The sequence below is a fragment of the Planococcus citri genome, chromosome 1 (genome assembly GCF_950023065.1).
Source record: "Planococcus citri chromosome 1, ihPlaCitr1.1, whole genome shotgun sequence".
Classification (NCBI taxonomy): Eukaryota; Metazoa; Arthropoda; class Insecta; order Hemiptera; family Pseudococcidae; genus Planococcus; species Planococcus citri.
This window is the reverse complement of record NC_088677.1, coordinates 25,045,959-25,069,104: the sequence shown is the minus strand read 5'-3', so window position 1 is coordinate 25,069,104 and position 23,146 is coordinate 25,045,959. Positions and strand designations below refer to the sequence as shown.

Here is a 23,146-nt window from a genome sequence, read left to right as displayed (position 1 = left end):
TGAAGGTGAATTGCGAATAAAGTCGAAATGTGTTATTCGATGTTGTGGAATTTATTGCAGCGAAGATAACGGAGTCGTCCTAGTTGAGGACTTGGTGAATTATTTGAATAATTGTAGGGGTTTTTAAATGGGGTTGGATTTTAGGGTCGGATAGTCAAGGCTCATACTTGGTACTTTTCAAGTGAATAAGTTACTATAAAAGTGACTTTCGGCTTCTATGTTTTAAAATTTTTGTTACCGAAGTTACTTTTTTTAATCCGTGGATTAACGTCTGATAGAGAGGGTGATAATATCTCGTTTCATTCCAGAAATTGCTGAAAATTTTCAGCAAGACCCCTATTTTTGTACAAATTGCCAAAAAGACCTGCATGCTTTGTAAAAAATTGCCAACAATTTTCAGTAAACTTTGATTTTTTGCTAAAAAATCAAAAAAAAATTCTGCCTTCGAAAAATTGACGAAGTGTTGCTTATTTTGGTCAAAAAATTTCCTTCAGTCAAAATTGCCAAAAAAGTTTCATTTTATGCTAAAATTTGCTTGAAAACTTCGCTTCTTTGGAAAAAAATTCCAAAAATTATGTTCTCATAAAAATTGTTCAAAAGTCTCGTTTTTTCCCAAAAATTGCTAACAAGCCTCTTCTTTTTTAAAAATTACAAATTTTGCTTTTTATCAAAAATTTTTAATACTTACTTTTTTGATAAAAATTTCAAAAAAATCCAGCCCTCTGCTAAAATTGACAAAGTGTTGCTTATTTTGGCCAAAAATTGCCTTCACTCAAAATTGCAGAAAAACTTCATTATTTTTTGCTAAAAATTCCTTAAAAACTTTGCTTTTTGGAAAAAATTCAAAAAAAATTATTTTCTTATAAAAATTGCCCAAAGTCTCGCTTTTTTACCAAAAATTTCCAATAAATTTTAATTTTTTGCCAAAATATCAAAAAAAATTTCTGCCTTCGGAAAATTGACGAAGTGTTGCTTATTTCGGTCAAAAAATTGCCTTCAGTCAAAATTGCCAAACAGTTTCATTTTTTGCTAAAATTTGCTTAAAATTTCGCTTCTTTGAAAAAAAATTTCCAAAAATTATTTTCTTATAAAAATTGTTCAAGTCTCGTTTTTTCCAAAAAATTGCTAACAAGCCCAGTCTTTTTTAAAAATCTCAAATTTTGCTTTATGCCTAAATTTTTTATTAAACTTACTTTTTTGATAAAAATTTCAAAAAAATCCAGCCTTCTGCTAAAATTGATGAAGTGTTGCTCATTTTGGCCAAGAAATTGCAGAAAATGCTTAATTTTTTGATAAAATTTCCTTGAAAACTTTGCTTTTTTTGTGGAAAAAAAAATCCCAAAAAAGTTATTTTCTATTAATTTCTTATAAAAACTGCCCAAACGTCTCGCTTTTTTTCAAAAATTTCTGACAAGTTCTGCCTTTTTCTAAATTTTCAAAATTTTAATATTTTTACCGAAAATTTCTCTCGTTTTTACCAAAAAATTGCGAGTAGGTCTCATTATTTAACAAAAATTTTGAAGAAGTCTCACCTTTTGTAATTAATTGAGTAAAACCCTGTTTTTTAATAAAATTTTAAAAATTTTGTTTTTTGCCCAAAATTACCGAAAAATTGCTATTTTTTATCATGAATTTTTTCCAATACCGAATGTCTTATTTTTTTGCTAAAAATGGTGAAAAGATTTCACTTTTATCCAAAAACCAGCCATAAGTCTCGTTTTTTTGTCAGAAGTTGCCAAAAACCCCTGCCTTTGTGCCTTTGGCTATAAAATTGTCAAAATCATGAATTTCTTTTTCAATAACTTGCTAGAAATTTTCACGTTTTTTTTTTTTTAAGTATAAAAGCTTTATCTTTTACCGAAAATTACCCGAAGCTTTCATTTTTTGCCAGCCATGTCTTTAGCTGGAATTTTCAACGTCTCACTTCCTTCCAAAAATCAAAAAGTCTCACATTTTTCCAAAAGTTGCCCAAATCACCATTATTCCAGAAATTGGCAAAAAATTCTGTCTTCCGCAGAAATTGTCAGTCTCTTTTTTTGTCGAAAATTGTGAAAAATTCTGACTTTTTTAAAAATAAAAACGGTCATAAAGTCTTATTTTCGAAAAAAAATTACATTAAAAAAACTACCGTACAAAATAAGCAATTCAACTTTTTTGACGAAAATGGCGATCAAATGTCACTTTTCCCTCAACAATATCCAAAAAGTCTGTCTTTTTTTGCAAAGATTAATAGTCTAAATAGAGTCATTTTTTATCTTATTTTTTGTGATAATTTTTTTCTGTGCTTTATGAAAATGTTTTTGCTCACATTCTGTAAATTTTTCGATAACTTTTTCGAGGTTTTTTTGTTACTAAAGTCACTTTTTTTGAAAAAAATTGAGTACGAACCCTGAGAAACTTTTTCAAGAGTTGAAAAACTCGTGATTAAACAATGCAGGAAAATTTGTAAAAAATCATTCTGCGAAATTAGAATTTTAATCAAATACTTAAATTCTCCCATGAATTTGATTTTTTTTCAGTTGAAATAGGTCAATTTGAAAAACAGCTCTGTCAAGCTCACGCATGTGAAAGTCCAGTTTCAAATTGATTTTGATAAATTTAGATTTTATTTGGGTATTCACAAATTTTTCAAGCTACTGAACTGGAAATTTTTTGATATTTGAGAAATTTTTCTTTCTTCTGGTAAAACAACATTGTTCATTACCTGTCATCAGAATTTTCCAATCAACTGATGAAATGAAAGCACAAGCATTGGATTATCCCACCTCCTCCTCCTCCTCCTCCTCAGCAGGAAACATTTTCAACCCCTCGAAGAGTAGGAGGAAGGAATTACTTTTAGATTTTAGAATATGGATGATTTTGATCGAAGGATCATTCTCGATATGAATCTAAATCGAACAGAAGATGTCAGTTGCTGTCAAAACTTGATCTGCAATATTTCCAGGGCAGAATTTCATAATTTCATCCAAATTCTACGAATTTATAGAGTCACGAATCGACTTCAATTTGAAAATATCCAATTGTTTATTCATCGTATCAACAACATTCACTGATCGAATAAGACTAAAATAATTCATCACTCGAAAGTAATCAGATTCGTATTCCAGCGCAAGAACTTTTTTCAATCGATTATCACACCGGAGCCTTAAAAATTGAAAGAAAATTCCATCATGTTATGTAAAATAAAGAAAAACTTTTTTATTTCAGTACAAAATAGACGAATGTTACAAATTAAACGCGCTTAAATGATAAATGTTCCCTTCATCGTTACCTAATAGTCAAAAAAAAGTTTAAACAAAATAAATGCTACAATGGTGCGTTTCTTTGATGAAAAATACTTAATGCCGGTAACGTACTTATTTGAAAACATAAAAAAAAGCACGAAACCGCGTAAAATACGATCTACGTAGGTAATAGTTTGTTATTAGAAAAATAAAAATAAAAATTGTTACTCGAAGAAAATAAATAGAGAATTTAAAGAATGAAAATTTCAGAGACGATGATATTTTTAGACTAGTTTTTTTGTTTATATTTGTGCTCACATTTGCATCGAGTATATACGCTTCGATACACGAACTGAAAAAATAAAAAGTTGCAAATTGAACGTGATGTTTTTCTAAATGAACATTTGTTTGACCATTTTAACATATCGAACGTGCTGCTCGGCTAAATTCTTATTAATAAAGTCTAATTTCTTTTTAGCGTACTCGTTGGACGGATCTAGTTGCAGGATTTTCGTAGCGTCGTTGTGGGCTTTTTCGAAATCCCTCAGAGCGACGAATGCGTCCATTCGCCTCGTTAGCGATTTCAAATTATCCGGAGTCTGGTTCAATACTTTTTTACATAAATCGACGACGTATTCGTAGTTGCGAAAATGCAACTGGCAGGCTGCCATGTTGTTGCATAATGCCAGGTATAGGTTATTTTTACCCGGCATTTCTTCGTTCACGATCACTAGGACTAATTTGACAGCTTTGCTGAATCTATGAAACGCATCCACGTATCTTTTTTCGTTAAATAATTTATTACCTGGAAAATAATCGGTAAATTAGTGCGAATCGTACGTAAGATTGGAAGGCGAGAGTACCTACGGGTATTGTGTTATTTACCTCTTTCTTTATGAGCTAATGCTGTAGAAAATTTCTTTTCGTCAGTCCATTCGAATACATAAGGCGGGTTTTCGAACTTGATTAGTTTCACGAATACGGTAATTTCTTGATCATTTAAACTTAACGTTACTTTACTCTCTTCTTCTTGATTCATGCAACATAGCGCTTGCTCTAGACCACGATCTAGTTCGCAGTCAGCTTCGCCGATTGTTATACATAAATCTCGAATATCTACGTCCGGCTTGAAGTATTCCGAATGTAAAAAGTTACTAGTGTCTTCGACGTATAAATTACTTAGGAAAACCGTACATGTTGCTCCTTCCGTCGGCCGATCTATCGAGTTCTTCTTCGAAGAAACTATTTCTTTACCTAGATCAGACAAACACAAAGTTAGAAATGAATTCAGTAATCAGTTCCGCGTTTAATTCCAATATACTCGAGCAAAAATAGAAATGTGTGTTCGGTGTTCACTTACTGACTAAACAGTGAAATGGCACTCTCCTCTTCGTGTTACGATTCATGTCACAGGAACATTAGTATCGAGGGGTTAAATAACGAGTATTTCGAATCAATAGTAATGAATCCACATCCACCCAGATGACTCGATCAAAATCTCATCACGATTGTATTTCCAGCAATTTCCATACGATTACTGCTTCAAAATTTAAATGATAAGGAAATATTAGAACAATGAACCATTTAAAACGAATTAAAAAGATGCTTAGAATGTATGAATACGAACTTGAGTGAATCCACAATTTATGGGCAGTTGAATTTTAGTGGACTAATTTTCTATTCGAGATGAAAATTTAATTAATTACCGAACGCTGATAACGTGATAACACGCTAGAAATGTGGGTGAAAGAATTTTGTTTCGGTTGTTTACCTTGTTCGATGACTACCACCGCAGGTGTACCTTGTCAAGTGTACAAAAAAAAAGTGACCACTGTGGTAAATACGAGAATTTTACGTTGTAAAATGAAAAAAGTGGTTTATTTTGAATTTTTGAATGAATCCGATGAGCGACGAAATAAAATGACGATTGACGAGGTGAAAAAATAATCAACAACTAGCACCGTAGCACCATAAAAAGCAGAATAATTGTTTATTATTTTGTTTTTTTTGTTCTTCATATTGACCATTGGGAACTTGGGAACTTGGGAAGTTGGGAAGTTGGGAAGTTGGGAAGTGACGAGTGTGACGACTTGACGAGTGACTGTGACTATATTATTTTATTTTTCAAATTCAAATTTCAATCAAAGCAGGGGTGGGAATTGGGAAGCTAAAAGATGAAACTTTTGGCTTTAACTTTCAGCTTTCAAAAATCCCAAACTGCCTCAGCTTTCAGCTTTTTAATTTTTTTTTAATGAGGTAAAGTAAATAAAAAGGAAAATGGAAACTTACAATCACAAACCACAACGAAAAAAAAAGTTCAAAAACACGAGAAAACTGAAACTTAAGAAAAGTAAACTGTGAAAATCATAGAAAATCAAGAAAAAACAAAAACTCAAACAGAAACAACACTGAACCAAATGAATTTGTAAAAACAAAAAAGCTTAAAGAAAGGTGAATAAATGAAGCTTTTGGCTTTAGCTTTTAACTTTCAAAAATTCAAAAATCCCAAACTTCCTCAGGTTTCAGCTTTTAGCTTTCAGCTAGCTTTCCATCCCTGGGAAGATGAAACTTTTGGCTTTGGCCAGTTTGGCTTTTACCTTATTTAGCTTTTAAAAAATTATAAAACGTCTTCAACTTTAGCTATTCGAATCTGTTCAACGAGTAACAACTTGACGAGTAACGACAAGCTTTTAGCTTCCTGAGTTCCAAAAATCCTATGGTTTTTGATCTTTGGATTTTAGTTCTTAGTTTTAGCTTTCAGCTTTTGGCTTTTCAAATTTTTTTTTAATAAGGTGAATTAAGAGGAAAGTGGAAACTCAGTACCACAACGGAAAAAACGAAAAAATTGAAAAATAGTAAAAAGTAAAAATTGAGAAAAGTCTGAAACTGAACCAAATAAATATGCAAAAAATCTGAAAATTAAGCTTTTGGCTAGCTTTCTATCCCTGATTCCAGTGTTGAAAAAAAAGGAGTTTTTTTGTTGTTTAATACAATTTTTTTTGTTTTAAACCTAAATTCAAGTGTAAAATTTTGCCTGTTTTAAACGTTTTTTCGGTGTTTTAAAAGTTTTGTAAAACACGTTTAAAACAAAAAATTTGGTTTTTTCAATAAGTGGAATAGTTTTAGATTTGGTTTTTTTTTCAGACTTTTTTGGTAGGTACTTCGTAACTTTGTTTGATTTTGTTCAGGGTTGTACATGTTTAAAACAAAAATGTTTTAAACATGTTTAAAACACGTTTAAAACAACTGAAAAAAAACAGAACGATGTTTTAAACAAAAAAGGCCATTTAAAACCGTTTAAAACAGTGTTTTTTTTTGTTTTAAACGTGTTTTTTTTCAACTCCAATTTCCTAAAAAAAACACGTTTTTTTTAATTTCTTGTTGAAAAAAAGTGAAATTGAACAAACAGTATTTTTAGAGACAAATTTTGTGTTTTGATTCCAATTTTTCAATATTTCTTGAGTTGTATAGCTATTTTATGACGTCACATCTTAAAAATTGATGTCTGATGAACCCAAAACGAATGTATTTGTGTTTAAAACACATTTTAAACGTGTTTAAAACGCGTTTTAAACACATAGTTTTAAACAAGTAAAAAAAACTGTTTTAAAACAAAAAAAACGTTTTAAACAAAAAAAAACGTTTTTTTTGTTTTTTTTAAAAAAAACACGTTTTTGTACAACCCTGATTTTGTTGTTCTTGTTCAATCAAAAAAAAAGTAAATAAAATTATGTTTTCAATCGTTTAAATGTTTTTTTTTTTTTTTTTAGTATTTTCTTTTGTGCATTATCACACGAATTTCATTCAACTTTCAGACGTTGTACGTAATTTTCAATGATTTTTGTGATTTCCTAAGGGATATGGTATCAGTCACTTTTCCCATCATTTTAACACACTTTCAACACCTTTCGTGCGTATTTGAAGTAAAATTGACTCAAATTTCGTCATTTTTTGATAATTTCAATAATTTGCGATGTGTTCAATGTGTTTACTAGCTTCCACTCATGTTTTTGAAGAGGTTTCAACGATAATTAAGTAACTTTTATTGAAGGTTGTCGATTTTTGCAGAAATTTCTCCATTTTCTTTTTGACAAATTTGAAATTTTAGTATAATTTTATTGCAATTTCTTGGTTGTTTTCGTTTTGCATCATTTTAACGCGTTTTTAACATTTTTTCATGCATTTTTGGCATATTATTTTTTTGAAATTTCGTCAATTTTATGTTTGTGATGTTTTTAACACATTTTTGTGGAAATTTCAGGTGAGTGTAAGTACATAATTATTATTTCTTGTAGATTTTCAATCTCACAGCCTCATAGGTAATTTAATTTTACACAACAAGGTTTTTACAACTTTTGATAAATTTTGTCAAATTTTATTAAAATTAAAATTAGTTACTTATCATTATGTTTTGATGTTTTTCAATGATTTTGATAATTTTTTTCTAGTTTTGCATCATTTTACCACGTTTTCAACACTTCATGAATTATTTGGTAAATTTCACAGGAATTTTATTAATTTTTGGCATTTTGGCAATTTACAGCAATTTTAATGTTTTTTTTTATTTTCTTTTTTCGTGTTTTTATGCATCATGTTTTCAAACATGTCTTTGCAATTTATTCGTGATGAAATTTTACTACTTTAGTTGATTTGCAGCATTTTTAATACTTACCTCAGTCCTCAGCATTCCTTTTTCAAGAAGGTATAACCGTATAAGTATGTAGTTTTAACTAAGTACGTTTTGGCGGTATTTTTCAGTAATTTTGATAGGTTTTTCCTGTTTTTAAACATTACTTAGGTGCCTACTGTTTTTTATCAAGTCTTGACAATGTTTTTTTTGTTTTTTTTAAATTTCATTACGTCTTTTCAGTAATTTTTAGTGGGTAAGTATCCCTTTTTTCATTTCCTTTATTTTGTTCAAACTTCAAATATGATTTATTCGCATCAATAAAAATTTTTAAAATTGCAAATTTTTCATTTACCTAGCAACAGTGATTTTTGTACATAATCAATGAAAACATTGTTGTCCTGCTTCAGTGATAATGTAAAAACTTCATGGTCAAGTATTAAAAAAACATCTTCAACTATCCCAGAATGCATTACAATACTCATTTTTCCCTTTGAAATTGATGAAATATGAAAAAAAAATGTTTAAAGTTGTGTGAACAAAAAAATGACCAAGGCGACTTTCACAATTAGCCCTTTAGTTGTTTCAGTGTTTCTACCTGTAAATTTGCACAGCTGATTCAAGTTTTAAAAATCACCATTCACCAATGTCAAAATTTGATGGTTTTTCAGAGGTTTTGAAACGATTTTATTTTTTTGTGTCTGGGAAGTATTTCAACTGAAAGGAAAAATTCAAAGAAGCATAAAAAAACACAATTTTTGAAACCGAATTTTCATTAAATTATTGAAAATCAAAGTTCTGAGTTCTGGCCATAAAAAGTACCAAATTTCGACTTGATTGATATGAGAAGCAGAAATTGGGCGAATAATGAACATATTCAACTCTCAAATCAGTTGGTGAAGATTTCCAGTTATTTTGGAGCCTTCAGTGTGGTGTACTTTAAGAATTTACATTTCTCAAAAAATTTCAAAATCTGAAAATTTTGAAAGTTTAAAATAAAGCGTAGATAGTAGATACCTACATTTTTAGGTTTCTGCCTCAATCACATTTCACTTGAGTCTTTGAATTTTTAAAAATTCGCCTATATTAAAATCCAATGTCTGAAATTTATTTGGTTGTGTAAGTAAGTTGAATTTTTAATGCTCCTTCAATTTTTTGAGCATTAAAGATTTTTTTTCTAAATCAATTTTTGAAACTTTTCCAATTTCTAAAAAATTGTTTAATAAGATTTAAAAAAGTCCAGATTGAAAACGTACTTCTAAGCAATTTCTTATAGCTATTCCAGACAACCTGCGGTTATACACTTTAAGTGGCATAGATTTGAGATTACCTACCTATCTTTATTAGAAAAATATGTATGTACATACCTATAGGTAAATAAATACGACTATTAAACACCTTGGATTTGTCAAATTTCCATCTTCCAAATCTCATACAACATGTATCGTTTCTCTCCCTTCCATGAAACTAACAATTATTTTTATTAGCTCTGTGTATTGGAAAACAATGCGGAATTTTCTTATCAATCGCTTGCTTTGGAATTCCATTGAAACTATTCTCATACACTTCGTTTAGCTGCGAATTAACACCAGTGACGTGGATTTCAATTTGTTACGAGTACTAACCGTGTAAGCATTGTTTTTTTACATCATCACGAGTGATTATTAAATTGAGTAGTTCTCGCGTAGTTTTTAAAAATAAAGTTTTCGTTCAATTTTCAGGATTCACCACATCACTTCAGGTAAGATTTATAAGTATAAAACGAAAATTCGTACCTACCTACTATAATATTCATAAAATTTAGACACTTCAAAGAATTGACCTAAGTACTTAACCAACCCTTCACTTTCTAGATATGCAACCAGAGTCAAAAACTTCACCCGAAATCGAGTGCATCGCCATCTTTAAAAACACCAAATCAACTTCTATTTCCAAAACCACCTCGTCTGAAAGATACTATTGCAACACGTGCGGAAAATCGTTCATCAAGAAGAGTAATCTAACCGATCATATGATCGAACACATGTACGGCCTTCCAATGTGTCACATTTGCGGCCAAGTCATCCCAAAACAGGAATACAAAAATCACATAAAATCGCACGTCAAAAACAAAGAACAATTCGTATGCGGAACCTGCAACGAGTACTTCCCCAGTAAAGGTAGTTTGAAACTTCATTTCCTTCGAAAACACACCTACAAAAAGCGTAAACCCGGCTACAAGTGCTACGAATGTGCCAAAACATTCCACAACAAGAGCGTACTCGAGGTGCACATCAAACAAGGACATTTTGAAATGAAATCATTCGTTTGCGATTCGTGTCAAAAGACGTTCAAAAGTTACGCCGGATTAAAAACCCACATCAAGTCGCACGATGCAGATTTTGCCACAACATCTTTATACCGATGCAATTATTGCGAGAAAGCTTACTCAAATAAGTACAAGTTGAGTATCCACGCACGTATTCATACCGGAGAGAAACCTCATAAATGTGATCTCTGTGGTCGATCGTTTCGTCTAAGAGCTGGTTTAAATTTACACCTCAAGTCGCACGATAAATCGAGGCCGTTTGAATGCGAAGTGTGTAAGAAAAACTTTCGCAATAAGCATAATTTGAAGATTCATCTCAATACTCACGATGGGAAATCGTATTCGTGTCAACAGTGTGAACGAAAGTATCGTCACAAAGATACTCTCGTCAAACATATCGAAAAATGTCATACAGCAGTGAATTGTGCCGATTGTGGCGAAAGGGCAGAAGATGCTGCGGAAATGAAGGCACATATGAAGACGCATCATAAAAGCTATCTCAGACGAAAGGAAACTCCTCCTGAGCAAGTTAATACGATGAACGAGGCTTTCATTAGTTATCAAATTAAACCTTGTTGCGTTTCTTTGACTCGAATTGATGTGGTCTGATTGTGACTCGATGTCTTATAAATGTTTTGAGATTTTTTCATCTTCCAGTAATTTATTAATTTTTTTGTTAAATTCGATGGATTTATAGATACCTATTAATTGTGATGGAGTCATCCTACTTATATTGAGATAATTTTTCTGATAAGTGAAATTCAATGTCAGAGGCGAAATATAGCAAAAAAAAATCAGAATATGTACAACACTCCCCCCCATGACCATAATATAACTTTCAAAATTTTGAATTTTGTTACAAAGTTTGAAATTTACAAAATCAAATACCTAATTTAAATTTTAAAGCTAATTTTTGAAATAGGTATTAATTTATTGAAAATATGTACCTAACTAGCTACCTATCTAATTTAAAATCAAATTGAACACACAAGAACTTATGCTACATTTTTTTCAGACAATTGGCTTAGAAAAAATAGACCAACAAAAAAATCATTTAATATTTCTAGCTTCAATTTTAACAAGTTGTCCAAACTTTTGAGAAGAGCACGTTCAAAAATCTGTTTGATCAAAATTTCAGTAGGCCAAATTAATAACTGCTTGCTGAATTTCAAAAAAAATAATTGTTCTTTAGAAATTACAATTTTGAAAATGAAAATGAAAATACTTACCTATGCCTACTTACTTATTTTAAACATTTAACATAAGTATGTAGAATGATTTTTTTTCAGTAAAATTGATAATAAAAAAAAAGGCCTACTTCTTAACTGATATCAACTTCTCAAAAACAAATTCTATCATTTAGATCAGCCGATCGGAAGAATGTAGTAAATTGTGATTTTTGAACGAATCTTTGAGATCCTACAGAAGACAAACAAATATGGGAAGTTGAAAATTTTTAGTTTGCATCTGATTTCGAAGTTCTCAATTCGAAAATCCATCGTTCTAGACAATTTCTATCAGACACGACCTCAAGTATGATTTTTTCTAAACAAAAATGGTCCTTCGTCATTTCATAACAAAACAAGCCATTTTTGATCGAAGGTTTTTCTGATTACCTAAGCTCAGAAAAAAATCACGGGTTTGTTCTGTTGAACAGATCAAAGATCTATTGATGGAAAGGAGCCTTGGACTTTTCGTGTAGGCTGAAGACTAAATTTTGAAAAATGCAAACTGGACACGACCAATTATGCAGAAATCTCGAAAATTTTACGTAGCTAGTAGAACCTGAGAAATCTAAAAAAAATGAGATAAAAAAATTTTCTTTGTTTTTTTTTTTATTTTTTCAAAATCTCAGGTTCTGTTCTACTGCATAAAATTACAAGATTTTTGCTTGGTTATAATATTAGTCATATTTTTTCATTTTCCACAGAAAAATACTCTAGCAAAATTTTTGTAAATGACATAGTTTTTGACTTAGGTAGGTACCTATAAAAAATTCGCTTTCGTAATAAAATGGCGGGCCAACATACCCTCTGTTATAGTGCCCTAGTCTCAGAGGTAACTCCATGGATTTTGTACTAGAGCTTCCCTGTTCCCTTAGAATGAAGCTATCATGTTGAACTTTTTACAGTAGTGCCTAAACACCCTCAGAAACATCCCCCTCCCCCCTCCAAACAAAACCAAGTTCACATTGTTAGTTTCAAAAAAAAAAAAAATTGATTGGAATCTGCTGAAAAGGTGGGTTTTTTGGTTTGGAAACGTTGAAATTAGATGTGAACCAGATTTTGTGGTGCTCATAACATTTTCAAAACTTGAGTAAGATTTCAAGGATTTAAGGAAAAAATTGAAATTTTGCTGAAAAGTCCGTAATTGACTTGAATTGATGATGCTTGGCTTTTGAAGCAGAGGTGGAAAGCTAGCTGAAAGCTGAGAAAATTTGGGATTTTTGAAAGCTAAAAAGCTCTAGCCAAAAGCTTTATTTATTCAGCTTTCTTTCAGCTTTTTTACAAATTCATTTGGTTCAGTTTCTGTTTGAGTTCTTTTTTGATTTTCACAGTTTACTTTTCTCAAATTTCAGTTTTATCGTTTGTTTTTTTCGTTGTGGTTGTGAGTTTCCATTTTCCTTTCTATTCACCTCATTAAAAAAAAAATGTTAAAGCTGAAAGCTAAGGAAGTTTGGGACTTTTTAAAGCTAAAAGCTAAAGCCAAAAGTTTCATCTTTCAGCTTTCCATCCCTGTTTGGAAGTTGAATAATAACCTGTAATCCAGAAATTTTCTACAAATTTTTCTGAAAAATAGGTAGGTAGGTAGGTACTTTGAGAATGAAACTTTTATTTTCATTTTTTTAGCAATGAAGTTCATTTAAATTTTTTTTTTTTTTAATCAAAACCCCGATTTGAGCAAATGAAAAATGTTGGTTAAAAAAGTAAATATCTAGAACATGGTTTTTCTAAAAATTTATCTTTTATTGGAATCTAAACGGTACACCACGAGTGGTCTCCTCACTATCGCTCTTTTTTGACCCTTTTAAGCATATTTCAATACCTACTTAAAACTTGGTTGGTAAAAAATTATGGTCTTTTTATCATCATTTTTCAAGTAGGTGGATAATTTATTAAAAAGTAAATACATACATAAATCTTTGATACATACTTAGATAGGTAGGTAAATTTGTAAACATTTGTTTTGTTCTTTTTTTTTTTCAAAGAAAAAAAAACAAAAACGATAAAGTTCTAACGCAATATGTTTTTCTCTTCATTGACCAAATTCGCTCGAAATAACACTACCAAATTATAACATGAATTTTTTTTTCAAAGCTCTCAAAACGTACCTGTACCAATATAGAATTTAACTGAACAGAAAATTAATTAAGAGTAAAATTGATCGTAGGCAAAAAGAATGAAAAATGTCAGCTGTGCTTAATTTTTTTAATTGAAAATTTATTCTTACAGATTTTTTATTACCTACCTTGAAACAGAATTGTTACATATCAATTTTTTCGACTCAAAAACTGAATCATCAAATTTTCAATCAGCACAAATTACCAATATTTTAAATCTGGAAATGTAATTTTGATAGTCAAGGTCATACATAGGTAAGATGTACACTATACAAAAAATATTTTAAAAATGAAAACACATCCAAAAATTAAATCAACAGAAATCGCGAGTTCGATGTTTTCAATTGGTCAAGAAAGGGGGGGGGTGGGGGTAGGAGAGATCTTGAACGCGTTTTCAAAAAAAGAACTTTTTATTTTTTTCTACTATTTTTCCAAAATTATTCTGAACATCTTTCTGTTTGTTATTTATGCCAGAAAACAAAAACTCTGTGTGAGAAATTAATATGTAGAAAACACTTATAATTCAGTTCGATGAATATCCGTAGGCTAATATAGGTATACATTTTTTACTTAACTATACCCACCAAACCTACTATTTTATATCATAATTTTTTTTAGCAATACGAGGAAAACCTCAAGTACCTTACCTTACTCATTTTTATAATCCCATAAATTCCAATTTGCAACATTTCTTATCAGTAAATATAGTTAAATATCAGCACAATTTACCAAATAATCGATTTCAAGTACTGGCTGCAAACCTTGAAAGTACCTATCTATCAAAAACTATAAAAATAAAATTGAAACAAAGTAGAAAAATATAGTCATTGAATCTGGTGTTGTGCTTTTTCTGCGACGTGAAATATGAAATAAAATTTGATACCTACTAAGTATATAGGTACATTAAACCATCGTCTATTGTTGATACCAAAAAACTAGTTTTCTTAATTTATTCGTGTTAAAAATGTTGAATGTGTTAATTTGGATACAAACATCGTTGATTTTACTAGCTACGTTAGCAATTGCTGATGAAGGTAAACAATTTTTTATTCACGCGAATAGTGTACAAAAATAAATCGTTTTTTACCCATTTTTTCCTTTAGTAGGTAATTTTTTTACATGGGTATTTGAAGAATTAATAGGTACGCCAAATTTTATTCTTCTCAAATTCTGTGAGAATTCAATGCTTTCAAAATTGCCCAAAAATAATTTTAAAAAAACCTGTAGCCCATTCTTTTTCGAAAAAAAAACTTCATTAACCATCAACCAACATCTTCTAAAACACCCTCCTCCTATTTCCAGGATGCACATTCGAGCTAAACAGAAACATCCCAAAATCATCGCTAATCCTGAAAAACCAACCAACCCCACAATTCCTGTACCCAGACCAACGTAACCAAATTCACATCGCCAAAGACGCCGAAATTCGAATATCCTGCGCTGATAAATACCTCGATAACGTTTTCTACGCCAAAGAAGTAACCGCAAAATGCATCAAAAACGACTCAATACGAATAAAATACCATATTCTGGGTAAAAAAGATACCCAACTTGATAAACTGGAATGTAAAGCGAAACCCCAACTTGCGTCTCGTTCGACTGGAAAACGATGTTATTCGAACGGAGTCGTAAATGAGATAGGCTACCAACTGGGTAAATCGTTTTTGAAAATATTCTCCATCTGTTGGGATGACTTTGAAGAAAAAACTGTGTACTCGTGGTACGAGACTAGTAAATTGCACCTGGGTCGAGAGGAAAAGATAAAGAATACCGCTTACGAAGGCAGCCAATCGTTTAGTTTTCCTATCGCCGATGTTTACGAATTCTCTTATCAGAAACGATTGTTTACGAAAATTCTCAGATCTGAAGATTTAGCTGATCGGTATATAGCAAATAATAATTTATTCATCATTGAAAAAAGTCCGCTGGTGTCGAAGAACGAATTTATCTACGGACCGGAGCAGATTGCGACGTTTCATTATAGGAATACTGCTCCACTGTGGAGTATTTTCAAAGATGGTAATTGGGCTAAGGTGGAGAAATCTGTTAACGAATTTATCGCTCGGGCTGAAAATAAAGACAAGTAAGTTGTGATTCAACATTGAATTACCTAAATGGTTTTATGAATTGGTTTTTCCACAGCTTGAAATACTTGGGTGCTAAACGAGAACTTGTCAAGTTGTCTCCTTTTTTTTTTTTTTTTTTTTAAATTTGAATGAATATAGGCGTTTAGCTTTCAAAATATTGCATTTTTCCAAAAATGTTGAATGTTGAGCCTCTTCTCCATAACATTTTTCCAGTTTCCGGATCAAATGACCTGCGATTAAAAAAACCTTCGAAACCTCATATTTTGATGCAAAAGGATATTTCTATTTACTTGCTTATTTCTTGAAAATTCTTAGTTGAAAGCACCCCCCCCCCCATTTCTTGAAAATTTTTAGTTGAAAGCACCCCCCCCCCCCCCCTTCAGAAACACTTCTGGGATTTTTAGGTCAAATAATCACAAAAAATGAAATTACCTCCATTCAAAACATTGAGATTAAAATTTTGACTTTTCAGTGTGAAATTTTCGGTTTGTTCGGCTAAATTTTTCATTTGGACTGCTCTGCCTCCCCCTTCCCCTTAATTTATTCACATTTTGGCGTTTGTTTTTAATGTTTTACCTGAAGATGAAAAATCATGCAATTTAAATCACAAAAGTGAGAGAAAGGTTGCCTAACGCTAGTAATTGAAGGAAAAAAAGGCTGAAACATAAAAATATGATTTTTTCTTCAAAGGAAAATTTCAAAAATTACCAAAAAAGGCACAGTTGACAATTTTAAGTTTTGAGTTGGAAAATAATATTCAGCTATTTCAGTTCTTCAGAAAAATTACGCTTCAGGGTTCATTTCAAAATTTTCTTTCTAAAATTGGCCAACTTTTCTTAAACTTTTTTTTTTTTTTTTTTTTTTAATTGCTCAGTTTTTAAATAATGCTGTTCGTGCCTACATTTTAGAAAAGGATGAAATTCGTTGAAATTGCCTCAGAAAATTTTCGTATTAAAACTTGTAAAATTTTCTAAAATTGACCAAAATTGTGGCATTTTTTGAAACTGCTGAAATTTTTAGAATTTTTACAAATTAATTGTCTAACGCAGAAGTCTTTTTCTCAAAATTACAGTGTTTCGTAAAAATGAATTATTTTTGACCTTTTTTGAGAGTGAGGAAAATAAGAAATTTTCAAACTGGAAAAAATTATAATATGGATTTTAAAATGATTATCAAAATCAATGATTCTGACACTAGAATCAATTTCACTTCGAAATCAGAATTGAACTCTATAGAGCCGGAGCCTCAGAGAAAAGCTTGGAACCAAAATGTTGAAAATGCAATGTGAATATCAAATACTGGTTTTCGATAATACAAGATTCCGATTTTGTGACGTGTTTGATCACGAAACTGAAATTGAATTCCGAATAGAGAAGCTCGATCTCACAATTTTGAGAAAAATAAACATGGGTATCCAACCGTATAGGTTTTCAAAGGAGCTAAGTTCAAATTCTGAAATCAATTTTGCCTCAAAACTGAAATTGAGCCTTTCAAAATTTCACAGAGGGGAACAGAAGGGAGGATTTGGAGCTGGAAGATTTATAAAATGCAATACGGGATATCGAAATGAAGGGTTTTAAAGATGCTAATCCTGATTCCAAAATCCATTTGATGCTAATAAAATCAAAACTGATCGCATTTTTTTGAAATTTTCGTGCTGAGTTCTTCTCCAAAAGGTTTAATTTTGACCATGATGTCAAATTAATATGTCAAAATACTGCTTTTTTCAAAATTTTGGGCCCCCAAGGCTTCTTTTAGGGGATTAAATTTTGGTGATAAGATCAGGTGAGCTTCAAAATCACAATCAAAAGTTCACGAAAAACCTGTATTTTGAAACTCACATCACTATTTTCGATATTTTGAAATGTTTTTATTTTTTTTCTCTCCATTTTAAAAACCAATATTTCGAAAATGTACCTACATGAAAAATGCAAAATTTATGCAATGAGACCATTTTCTCTCAAATTTCTATTTGACACACAGAAAGCCTTCTTTCTCAATTTCAGTCAAAATTTGAAATAAAATTAAGACCTCAGGAGAAAACGTTCACTTAATTTTCATGTTCATAAAAAAAAAAATATGCATCATGAAAAATCACTTACCAGCTCGATTTTCTGCTCTAATCACAAACATTTGTACTGACCTAAAACCAAACCAAACCAAAAAAAAAAAAACCATTAAAAATCATCACTAATTACAAAATAATTTCAGTCATTTGTATCATCAAGTCGTACACTAATCAAAAATAATTCCTATTTCAGGTACGGAGTAGCAACTGGCACTTACGATATCGCAACTTTACCCAATTTATTCAAAGAAGAACAGCCTCTTTACATGTTCACCGATCAATACGACAATAAATACCTCCCAGTGCCGAAATATTATTGGAAAATATTATACGATCATTCGAGCAAAAATGGAATCGTGTTTGTCGGTCTACATAACCCTTTTGTACAAAAAGAAAAACTCAACGAATACGTATTCTGTGCGCAGATCTGCGATCAAGCACCTTGGCTTAAAGTAGATAACGTTCATCAAGATCGAGGATACGTATTTTGTTGCGATATGAAAGAATTTTTACTAGTAACCAAATACGAGAATATGTTCGAAGTGTAAAATTATCTACAATTGATCTATCTACATATGCATTTTTTATACAGAAATAAATAATTTCAATTCTTTTTCTTTGAAACGGTTTACCTAGTGATTTTTTTCAAACTTTTGAGCACATTTGGATCACCCTACTTCAGCCTCTTAAGTCAATTTTATGGTGCTTTACAGATCACTAAAATAAAAAACTGTCAATGAAGGAGTGAAAATCCATTTTTCTTTGTAGCTGAAGAGTGGCGGGGAGGGCTAGATTGAAAAGTCAAACCCCTCAAAAAGCACATCTGTGGAGGAACCTCTCTCCCCAGTATGTCGTTATTACAGCTTTCTCGGTTAATATGGAGGAATAGAGAGCTGATAAAGAGGTTTTCAGGGTTAAAAAACATGAAAAAACTAGATCTCGCCCCTCCAAACAGCTCTACAACGCTGATTTGTGGATTATACTTACTTATACTTACAACACAATTTTCAATTTTTTCTATCCTCCATTCTTTAATTTTTTAGAACCAATTTCTTACAAACCGAAACATACATTAATTTTTATGCATTTAACTCAATAAATTATTTAAAAGTGGTAAGAGAAGGGGTGAGGAAACGTTGAAAATCATATTCACCGCGGTAATTTTTACAATCATCAGCGTCATTAAAAAGCATTTTTCCATAGAATACATGATAAAATTTCACGTTGTTGAACAAGACTCACAGGCAGGCACAGATAAAATTGATGTATTTCATTGCAGGAAATGATATTTAACAATTAACAGGAAAAAAACTAGTAAGTACATAAGTGACTTATACGAACGTATATGACATACCTCCATTTACATACGTAAAAAAATACTCATCAATTATCATCAATAAAATAATAATTATTTATAAAAAGATAATAAGGTCAGGCCGTTGATCCTTAAACTTTGGAAACATGTACCTATTAAGAATTCTACATTTGTCTTTTGTCGCTCTGGCAGAAATTTTGAGAAATCCATTATCACCCCAAGAAATTCCAAATGAATTTTTCACAATCCAATAATTGTGTCCTTTATTATCTGTTCCATAGCCAACTACTAAAACATCATGATTCGCCACCTTCTCACATTTTTCTTCGTAATAAATACCTTGAAAAAATAAAAAGTTCGCGTGCATTATATATAAGCATTATTTTACCAATAGGTACCTACTACATTTTAGTTATAAATTTGATAATTATATTATTAAATAAGAAAAAAATCGTTGATTCGAACCTTCCTTTGCGAATTGAAAGCTTGGTTGTTCAACACTAACAGAACCAGAAACTGGACCAAGTTTTCTAATCGATTTTTTCAAATTCTTCGAGCTTCTGGAATCATTTACTATGAGTTGGCAGCAGCGTACAATATTGAGATTGATCTTGTGCTCAAACTTAGCCATACTACATTGGCGCTGAAATAATTTTTTCCTCGATTAAGTTATAATAATACGTACTAGTATCAGTTTTCAACGAGTTTTGAATTTTCTCCAAAAATTACAAATGGCCTCTAAAACTCCTAAAAACGAACTCAAGTTTTTATCCAAAAATTTGATCAGTGCGTATCATTGGGAGACCCTTCGCCTGTTTTATGAAAAACTAAGCTAGATAGAAAGAAGGCATGTTCTAAAAGTTTCTCTACCAAAATTTCTGGTGTTAAAGTTCATTTTTAAATTTTTGGTGAATTTTTGAAAATTTTAAGAATTTAAAAAATCTTTTTTATGATAACACTAGGCAACGACATACTTATTTGTGTTCGGGTTGAAAATGGGCTTAATCGATAGTTTAGACCCTAAATCAAAAAAACAGAGTGGGATTTTTCAATTTGAGTTGTTTTTGTGGTCAGGAGAGATGATCGAATTTGCAAAAAAGGTGTTTATTTAAAGAAGTGCGTAGAATCCGAATATGACCTTTTTTTTTTTTTTGAAACATGATACTGATGTCGCCACAAACTCGTGAAATAGAGCAACAACGGTCATTTTATGCAACTTTGATCATCTCTCCTGACCACAAAAACAACTCAAATTGAAAAATCCCACTCTGTTCCTTGTTTTAGGGTCTAAATTATCAATTAAGCCCATTTTCAACCCGAACACAAAAAAAAACAAAAAAACGTTGCCTAGTGTAATTTTTCAATCTCTTCGTAGCATTTTTTAAAGTTAGATATTCTACAATCTGCAGAATAGCGGCGAGTTTTCAATTAAATATCTCCAACAATTTTAATTACTTTGGAAAAGTCCAGTGAAATTGAGTTATAGAGCGATGATAATTAAAAAATAGGTACTCACATTGTACGACTTTTCATCAGGCATTTTTTTGTTCAGTCTCACTAAATCGCATGCGTTTGCAGCCTCGCCGCCTTGACAACGATGATTACCCAAATTACTCGTACAATTTATGAGGTATTGGACGCTCAAAGAACCAATCGTCTTTTTGCAATCCTTGTGAAGAAAACATCTACTTGCAATCGTATCCGCCTGTAAAATAGAAAATAAGCAGGCATAGGTAGATATCATTTTTGGTAAAATTCCTCTAGAAATGTTTTCACCTGATACTTACCGCACTATATGCCCATCCACTTCTACAATCACCTTGATCGCGTACAGGAATTACCTCTTCAGGTATTTCCCAACGAAATTCTGTAGGAAGCGATCGACGCGATCGTACTTCTTTGTTATCAGGACCATCAATTGACACATTATTGCTATAATTGTATCTAAAATGTGTTTCGTTTACTTCCCTGTAGCTAAATCGTTTTAAAAACTCTTCGTGATTCTGAAATCAAATTCAGCCTTTGAAATAGGTATCTACCAACTTCCGAACTTCACAAGACTGATGGTTTTAAAAAATCAAATCAACATACCATATCACCAAACTGGTTCATTCCCATGTTGAACGTTACGTTGCCCGTTTCAAACTTTGCATTATGCTCTTTTATCATTCGCGTATTATTTATAAAAATTTGTTTACGAATTTCTTCAGTTGCATTATCGGCATAGTGTTTGTTATAGGTATCCTGCAAAGTTGAAACAAGAAATTTTAATGCAAAACAAATTCAGTCTAAAATAAATTAAAACGTGGTCTTCTCCTAGTACCTTGAAGGATTTCCATTCTCGTTCAATATCACTTTCCGAGACGTAGTCATTAGTGGCTATAATTAAGCACGCACTTAATATAAACAACGTTTTCATTTTTCCCTTCGCGAAATAATGAATTCGATTAAGGAATGAAAAATCGAAACACGATCAAGTAGGTACACTGGCATACATATAAAAGTTGGTTCAGATTGATTTAAGTGAAATAAAATAATGAAATGAAATGAATTTATTATTACTTTCTGATATAGTACATCGACACAAGTACTGACGACCCCTCTATGCCCAGAGGCGAGGCGAGGAGCCGGATTATTATTACTATACGTACATTCCAATTGAAATAACAATCAAATTTAAAAAAATAAATAAATAAATAAATAAAATAATAATAATGGTAATAAAATTAAAAACAATTCAAAGAGCTAGGTAGGGATGGCATGCGTAAATATGCGCAACAGCACACTGAGCATATTTGCTCAATTGCGTGAGAAGGTACTTTGGTCATTTGCTAGAGTACAAGAACAATCATATTTTCTAAAAAAAAAAAAAAAAAAAACAGAAAAATGTCCACAGTAGAACGTCTAATATTTTGTCTTGAGGAAAAGTAGAGAAAACAATTAATAAAATTGATGAACTCATACTCTTGATTTCCTTTGGAAACTTAGTACCTACATGATTTTCAAATTTTTGACGTTGTGTTTGTGTGAAATGTGACTGCTTGAGTCTGTCTTTTCAGACACATTTGTGGCCGTTTTTTGTGTATCTCCTATTACAAAGGTGTGGGCAAACTATTCAACATTGCATAGCCAAACAAAAGATAAGGTTTTTAAGCCAGAACTGCAACTAACAAAAGATTAATTCCATCCCTTCACCCAGCCTATACTTTGAACTGTCTAGGGTAGGTGGGTATGTTTTAGTTGCACAGAAAGGTTATTACCTTCTCCTTACACCCCATCTGAAAACTTATGAAATCGGTTTTCTCTCTACTTTCTCTTGGATGTTTACTTTTGTTGCTGCTGGTCTCCTCCTACCCCGCGTAACTGGTACTGATAAAGAGATAATTTCTCAAATTCCTTTACTGGAGTAACTGGAGTGCCCCACTAATACAGGGTTAGATATGCCCATTGAATTATGCATATAGGCCGATCACGTTTTGTTTAGGGAGGTAATTTTGTTTGAATAAGTTTGAGTAATTTATCCTCACTCAAAATAAGTATTTGTAGCAAATACTTTTTCAAATTTTTAAAGGTGTGTGATACGTTTATGAGGGTGAAATATTTGTTTGAAAAAGAAATTGGTTATTTGTGAAACATTTCCAGAAAAATTGTAGGTACTGCTTTTCATACTAACATTGCAAGTATTATTTTTCAATCTTAACGTAAGTAATAGGTGTATTTTGTAATCTATGAAAACTGAAAAGTACATTTATTTCTGAAAGTGCTTCACATTTTTAAAAAATGATACCTAATTGCATATACCTATGCAGATATCCACACAAATACTAAGAAGAAGAGAAACAATTTGGGGTTTGTGGCAATCAAATTTTTGGGAGTTTTTTTGAGTCGAAAACTAAATTTTTCAAATTTTTATGACCTTGCAGGGGAAAGCCTGAATTAATTGTTAACCAAATCTGAAAAAAAGTGTAAAAAATGGGCGACAGTATTTAAGAATTAAAGTCATACACAACCGCCACAAAAAATATTATTGAGCTTTGAAATTTGCGTAATCTGTATCTAAGTACTTAGACTCCTAAAAGCTATTTCACTTTACTAATAACTCGAAAACGGTGTGCGACTTATCACACATTTGAACTGTACACCATGTAGCATGTGTGTAGGCAACTATTATTTTATC

At 31.3% G+C, this 23,146-nt stretch overlaps 4 protein-coding genes across 5 annotated transcripts; 2 read left to right on the top strand and 2 right to left on the bottom strand.

The window, feature by feature from the left end:
* Positions 1–3,173: 3,173 nt before the first annotated feature.
* Bdbt (Bride of doubletime) lies at positions 3,174–5,007 on the bottom strand. 2 transcript variants are annotated; one of them, XM_065370707.1, is made up of 4 exons: positions 4,852–5,007; positions 4,585–4,761; positions 4,110–4,478; positions 3,174–4,029 (listed from the first exon to the last, which is right to left on the bottom strand). In XM_065370707.1, the coding sequence occupies exons 2-4, from the start codon at positions 4,628–4,630 to the stop codon at positions 3,617–3,619; spliced, it is 828 nt and encodes a 275-aa protein (XP_065226779.1). In that variant the 5' UTR covers positions 4,631–4,761; positions 4,852–5,007; the 3' UTR covers positions 3,174–3,616. The 2 variants fall into 2 exon arrangements, with proteins under 2 accessions (XP_065226779.1, XP_065226780.1); XM_065370708.1 differs by having other exon boundaries at positions 4,585–4,764; positions 4,852–4,999.
* A 4,369-nt stretch (positions 5,008–9,376) lies between these two features.
* LOC135850019 (zinc finger protein 182-like) lies at positions 9,377–10,808 on the top strand. Its single transcript, XM_065370706.1, has 2 exons — positions 9,377–9,592; positions 9,705–10,808. The coding sequence occupies exon 2, from the start codon at positions 9,707–9,709 to the stop codon at positions 10,766–10,768; it is 1,062 nt and encodes a 353-aa protein (XP_065226778.1). The 5' UTR covers positions 9,377–9,592; positions 9,705–9,706; the 3' UTR covers positions 10,769–10,808.
* Positions 10,809–14,267: 3,459 nt separating this feature from the next.
* On the top strand, positions 14,268–18,278 carry LOC135850009 (uncharacterized). Its single transcript, XM_065370696.1, has 3 exons — positions 14,268–14,533; positions 14,802–15,582; positions 17,848–18,278. The coding sequence occupies exons 1-3, from the start codon at positions 14,464–14,466 to the stop codon at positions 18,200–18,202; spliced, it is 1,206 nt and encodes a 401-aa protein (XP_065226768.1). The 5' UTR covers positions 14,268–14,463; the 3' UTR covers positions 18,203–18,278.
* A 625-nt stretch (positions 18,279–18,903) lies between these two features.
* LOC135850013 (digestive cysteine proteinase 3-like) lies at positions 18,904–22,451 on the bottom strand. The gene is made up of 6 exons (XM_065370701.1): positions 21,293–22,451; positions 21,061–21,213; positions 20,757–20,972; positions 20,486–20,674; positions 19,435–19,612; positions 18,904–19,308 (listed from the first exon to the last, which is right to left on the bottom strand). The coding sequence occupies exons 1-6, from the start codon at positions 21,386–21,388 to the stop codon at positions 19,067–19,069; spliced, it is 1,074 nt and encodes a 357-aa protein (XP_065226773.1). The 5' UTR covers positions 21,389–22,451; the 3' UTR covers positions 18,904–19,066.
* Between the last annotated feature and the right edge of the window lie 695 nt (positions 22,452–23,146).